At 35.3% G+C, this 6,141-nt stretch overlaps 1 protein-coding gene across 2 annotated transcripts; it reads right to left on the minus strand.

Annotated features, from left to right (window-relative positions):
• Positions 1-211: 211 nt before the first annotated feature.
• On the minus strand, positions 212-3,472 carry LOC107135737 (cytotoxic granule associated RNA binding protein TIA1-like). Of its 2 annotated transcripts, XM_015477746.2 has the most exons (2): positions 3,004-3,472; positions 212-2,970 (listed from the first exon to the last, which is right to left on the minus strand). In XM_015477746.2, the coding sequence occupies exons 1-2, from the start codon at positions 3,278-3,280 to the stop codon at positions 2,120-2,122; spliced, it is 1,128 nt and encodes a 375-aa protein (XP_015333232.1). In that variant the 5' UTR covers positions 3,281-3,472; the 3' UTR covers positions 212-2,119. The 2 variants fall into 2 exon arrangements, with proteins under 2 accessions (XP_015333232.1, XP_015333233.1); XM_015477747.2 differs by having other exon boundaries at positions 212-3,472.
• Positions 3,473-6,141: the final 2,669 nt, after the last annotated feature.

Raw genomic sequence — 6,141 nt, forward strand, 5'->3', positions numbered from 1 at the left:
GCTGCACCAATTTGCAGTCCCACCAGCAATGTATGAGTGTGCCTTTTTCCCCACATCCTTGCCAACATTTATTGTTGCTTGTATTCTTTTTTTTTTTTTTAGCTTCCTGATATTTTATTTTGAGTATTTAAGCTGCTTTTGGTTGCATGCCCTGATCTGTAGAAGTTAACAAGGAAATAACATTTCCAAGTATTTAAAAAATTTACTCATCTTCCATAAAGCAACTTTTAATGTATTATCAACACTTAAAAATACACAGTGATTTAATGAAACATCAGTACAACTGCATAGAATTGAGCTCCAGAAAACTATACACTTACAAGCTGTCTTTCCTGGGCTCTGGTTTACAAAGTATTATTGGCTTAGAGACCAGCTTAGAGTCATTTGTCCTACCTGGAAGATACAGGCCAGGAAACTCATTTGACTTCACAGGCCTTTTCGGTTCCTAAATAAAATACTGGGAGCTCTCGGAGAATCTTAAAAACCACCAACCATTTAAACACATACACTGGGGACCCTTCCTCTCTGTAAGTCAAGGAGGATTTGTGACCTTCACTGAAAACAAAACAAAAATCACGTCTCCCACAACTCTTCTAAGAGACTCTGAAATGTACTAGAAATTTCAAAACTAGAACAATGCCATCAAAGATTAAACCTCTTAATGCTTGGAGCCACACCAAAATAATAAAATTGGTAACTCCAATAAAACAGATACCCAAAGAATCAAAATAGTGATTGCACTGAGGATTCTCTTCTTTGAAGGCTGTTTAAGGAGGTAGGATTTTAAGGTTTTCTTTTCTTTTTTTTTTTTCCTTTTGTTTGTTTTTATTTATCTTTTTGGCCTCTGAACATTTAAAAAATGCTTTGCCCGGCTGGTCCTTCAGGCTATTTTTGGAGTTTATAATGAACCCCAAGCCTGACATAAGGATATTCTATAGTTTCACAGCTATCATTTGTACATATTAAGTTGATTTACTCTTTTTAAGTAAATCTAACTAGAAAATGGCAAATTATATTCCTTTACATACAACTTTGTGTCTCAAAGTTCTTGAAAAACAAGAGATGATTTTGTATTCAAAGACTACCAAAGTATGTATTTGATATTCACATGCAAACAACCTAAAACCTTATAAATCTCATGTCAACTCTGCATGATGCCTTTAAAAAGGAAATGACATACAAAGTTTGTAACTGTGCAAAATATTAAACTGCTAAAACATTTTACATAATGAAATAATACATGTAAATGTATAAGTTGACACATGGCATAAGAACTTATCACATTTCAGAGATTTTTCTTGAGTAACAAGTTTTTGTTTTTACAGTTCCTGGTACACAGCAAAGTTTATCACAGAAGATAAAAATCCTTTTAAACAAATCCAACGGAATTCTTGAGGCACCTTCTCATATAAAACACAAGATGAATGCAATTATCAATCCATCTGAGAAAAGTTTTCAATCTAACTGAACATCATTTTTTCCCGTTTAACTATATTTTACAGAACTTTAATAAGGCAAGACAAATTTGTGAAAAAATGTAAATACAAAAATGATGTAAACTAATAATTTATATTTAAAAACCCCAAGGGGTAACAGTGAAGATGGGACAGCTCAAACAATGCCTATTATTTTTTTAATCTAAAACAGAATTGTGCACAAGCTGAAGATAACAAAGAACTTCTAGACTTTGCACAGTTTTGGTTTTTCTTTCTTTCTTTTTTTAAAACCATCTTTACATTACATGTTTTAAATCATATCAGGAATGCAAACTAGAACTGCACACTACTTTAGTGGAAAAATGTTCAACATTGTGCAATTTTCTGCCTCTTAATTTTTAAAAAGTGGCAGCAATCCCTGCATTTGTATTTGAAACAAGGATCTGAGAAACTTTATCAAAAAAGGTAATGAAGGCAAAAATTGGCAGACATCCAGCATCTTGTTTCTTTTTAAAAACAATGTGGATGATAAGTAATTTCATGATTAAAAAATGAATCTTTTAAATAAATACATTGTATCTGATATTTGCACTGACTGATTTGATAAATCTTTTACGTAAACAACGGCTTTACTACACTCCCTGTAGCCTCAAGCCACTGGCTTTATATTCTAGAGTCCTTTTTCACTGGGTTTCATACCCTGCCACTCGATATCCCGCTGGCTGATTAGGCAACATGCTGCCATTCTGTCCTTGAGGTGGCTGTACTCCGTAATTTGGTCCCATCCAAGGTGCAGAAGACTGTGTCTGATTAAATCCCTGCTGGTTCCATGCCTGGCCATACATTCCATATGCAGGTACTTGCCATCCATTAGGCATATACTGGCCAATCTGTTGTGCGTTTCCATACCACTGGCCCCACTGGCCATAAGCTTGTGGATATCCAATTTGATTCTGCTGCTGCACAGGATTTATCATATCAAGAGTTTCTTTGCCCCAATAGCATTTCACAACATGACCTTCAATAGTAGTACCATTAACAGAAACAATTGCATGTGCGGCACTTTCATGGGAATTAAACCTCACAAATGAATATCCTTTATCTGGAAAGACTCGAATTTCCATTATTTGCCCAAATGGTGAAAAAGTCTGACGCATTAGCTGTTCTGTTAGTCCAGAAGTAACACCTCCACAGTAAACAGTACAGTTGCTTGGACTAGACTGATTTACAACCTCATCATATGATAGCTGTTTAGTGTTTGACTCATATGTACTCTTTGGAGCTGGAGGCTTTCGGGTTGCCCAGTTAGTTCTGATTTGTCGTCCACCAAGCCATTGGCCACCTATCTGTTGAATAGCGTTTTCGGCATCCCATTTGTTGAAAAAGGAGACAAAGCCATATCCTTTAGACTTTCCTGTTGCCATATCTTTTACCACTCGGGCATCTGATATTCTTCCAAATGGTGCAAAAGCTGCTTTTATATCTTCAGTTGTAATTTCTGGACTGAGATCACCAACAAAGACATGGAAATGATCTTGTGAACGCTGTGTGCTGACAACGGTACTACTGCTTGTATCTTTCTTTTGACTGCTGGGAGTAGTTGCCCAATTCACTTTGACTTCCTTACCCATTATCTTCCGCCCATTCATAGCAGCAAGTGCTGCAGCTGCATGATGATGTTCATGAAACTCCACAAAACAATATGGATCGTTTCCAGCTGTATCCATAATCATTTTGCAGTTTTTACAAGGTCCAATCTGGCTGAAGAGTTGGAGAATCAGAGCTTCTGTTACATCTCTGGAAAGGTTACCAACATATAGAGTCTTGGGCATCTTGTCCTCCATGGCTGCTGCTGTCGCGGCGGTGCCTCTGGGTCCAGCTCCCTGCCCTTCACTACCTCCCAAATCATATGAACGGCTATGGCTGCGGGATGGCGGGGTTTCTCGGCTGAGCCGAGGTTACTTCGCCGTCTTCTTCCGCTGTAATTACGCCGATATGCCCCACGCAGCTCGAACAATGAAGCCCCGATTCAAGATTTTGCTTGTATTCTTGATAGCTGCCATTTTGACTGGAGTGAGATAAAATCTTAGAGTAGTTTTGATTTGCACTTCTCTAATTGCTAGAGATGTTGAATATTTTTTCATATGTTTGTTGATCAATTGTATATCCTCTTATGAGAAGTGTCTGTTTAGTTCCTGGGCCCATTTATTGATTTGATTTTTTTTTCTTTGGTTTTTGAGTGCTATATATATGATGTGCTTGTGGTAAAGATTTACTCACATTCTGTAGGCTCTCTGTTCACCTCACTGATTATTTCTTTTGCTGAAAAAAAGAAGCTTTTTAGTTTGAATCCATCCCATTTATTGATTCTTGGTTTTAATTCTTGTGCTACAGTAGTTTTATTAAGAAAGTTGGGGTCTAATCTGACATGATGGAGATTTAAGCCTACTTTTTCTTTGTTAGGTGAAAGGTCTCTGGTTTATTTCCTAGGTTCTTGATCCACTTTGAGTTGAGTTTTGTTGATGGTGAGAGAGATTTAATTTCATTTGGTTATACGTGGATTTCCAGTTTTCCCAGCACCATTTGTTGAAGAGGCTATCTTTTCTCCAATATGTGTTTTTGGCACCTTTGTCTAATATAAGATAACTGAAGTTATGTGGATTAGTTTCTGTGTCCACTATTTTGTACCATTGGTCTACAGATCTATTTTGGTGCCAATACCATGCTGTTTTAGTTACTATTGCTCTGTAGTATAGTTTTAAGTCTGGAATAGTATTGCTTCCAGCTTCACCCTTCTTGCTAAAGATTGATTTGGCTATTCTGGTTCTCTTATTTTTCCACATGAATTTCATGATTGCCTTTTCTATTTCTGTAAGGAATGCCATTGGGATTTTGATTAGGATTGCATTGAATCTGTATAGTTCTTTTGGTAGTATGGTCATTTTGACAATATTAATTTTGCCTATCCAAGAACAAGATAGATCTTTCCATCTTCTAAGGTCTTCTTTAATTTCTTTCTTTAGCATGTTGTAGTTTTCATTGTAGAGGTCTTTTACCTCTTTTATTAAATTTATTCCCAAGTATTTTATTTTATTTTTTGAGGCTATTGTAAGTGGGATGGTTTTCCTAGTTTCTCTTTCAGTGGATTTGTCACGGATATACAGAAATGCCTTTGATGTATGGGTGTTGATTTTATATCTAGCTACTTTGCTGAATTCATTTATTAGTTCTAGGAAATTTCTGGAGGAATGTTTTGGGTCTTCTAGGTATAGAATCATATTGTCTGCAAATAGTGATCATTTGAGTTCTTATTTTCCTACCCATATCCCTTTAATTTCTTTCATCTGTCTGTTTACTCTGGCTAGAGTTTCAAGAACTATGTTAAATAGAAGTGGCGACAGAGGGCATCCCTATCTTGTCCCAGTTTTTAGAGGGAATGCTTTCAATTTTTCTCCATTTAGAATGATGTTGGCCTGGGGCTTAGCATAGATAGCTTTTACAATGTTGAGGTATTTTCCTGTTATCCCTAGTTTTTCTAGTGTTTGAACATGAAGAAATGCTGTATTTTATCAAATGCTTTCTCAGCATTTATTGAGATGATAATATGATTTTTATCTTTGAGTCTATTGATGTGATGAATTACATTTATTGATTTCCGTATGTTGAACCAACCTTGCATTCCTGGGATGACCCCTACTTGATTATGATACACTATCTTTTTGATATGTTTTTGTATTTGATTTGCTAGAATTTTATTGAGAATTTTTGCATCTATATTCATTAGAGATATTGGTCTGAAGTTTTCTTTCTTTCATGTGTCTTTGTCTGGTTTTGGAATCAGGGTGATATTGGCCTCATAGAATGTGTTTGAAGTGTTCCCTCTTTTTCTATTTCATGAAATAGTTTGAGAAGTATTTGTGTTAGTTCTTCTTTAAAAGTCTTGTAGATCACAGTTTTCTATCCATCTGGTCCTGGGCTTTTCTTGGTTGGTAGGCTTTTGATGGCATCCTCTATTTCCTTGCTTGAAATTGATCTGTGTAAATTGTGTGTATTATCCTGACTTAGTTTAGGCATATCATATGCCTCTAGAAATTTGTCGGTGTCTTTGATATTTTCTATTTTATTGAACTACAGATTTTCAAAATAATTTCTAATTATCTTCTGTATTTCTGTAGTATCCATTGTAATATTTCCTTTTTCATCGTGGATGTTAGTAATTTGAGTTCTCTCTCTCCTTATCTTCATTAGCATGGCTACGGTTTATCAATTTTATTTATTTTTTCAAAGAACCAAATTTCTGTTTTGTCAATCCTTTCAATTGTTTCTCTTTTGTTTCAATTTCATTTATTTCAGCTCTAATTTTAATTATTTCCTGTCTCCTATTGCTTTTGGGGTTGATTTGTTCTTCTCTTTCTAGGACTTTGAGATGTAATGTTAGGTGATTTATTTGTTGAACTCCATGCAATGAACTTTCCTCTTAGCACTGTCTTTGTAGTATCCCAGTAATTTTGATATGTAGTATTGGTGTTTCCATTTACTTTGGAGAATTTTTTAATCTCCTCCTTGATATCTTTTGCAACCGCTTGTTCATTCAAAAGCATATTATTTAGTCTCCAGATGTTGAAGTAACTTTTATTTTTTATTTTATCATTGATTTCTAATTTAATTCCATTGTAGTCTGATAGAATGCAGGGTAGTACCTCTA

Source organism: Marmota marmota, unplaced genomic scaffold (genome assembly GCF_001458135.2).
Source record: "Marmota marmota marmota unplaced genomic scaffold, marMar, whole genome shotgun sequence".
NCBI classification, from domain to species: Eukaryota; Metazoa; Chordata; class Mammalia; order Rodentia; family Sciuridae; genus Marmota; species Marmota marmota.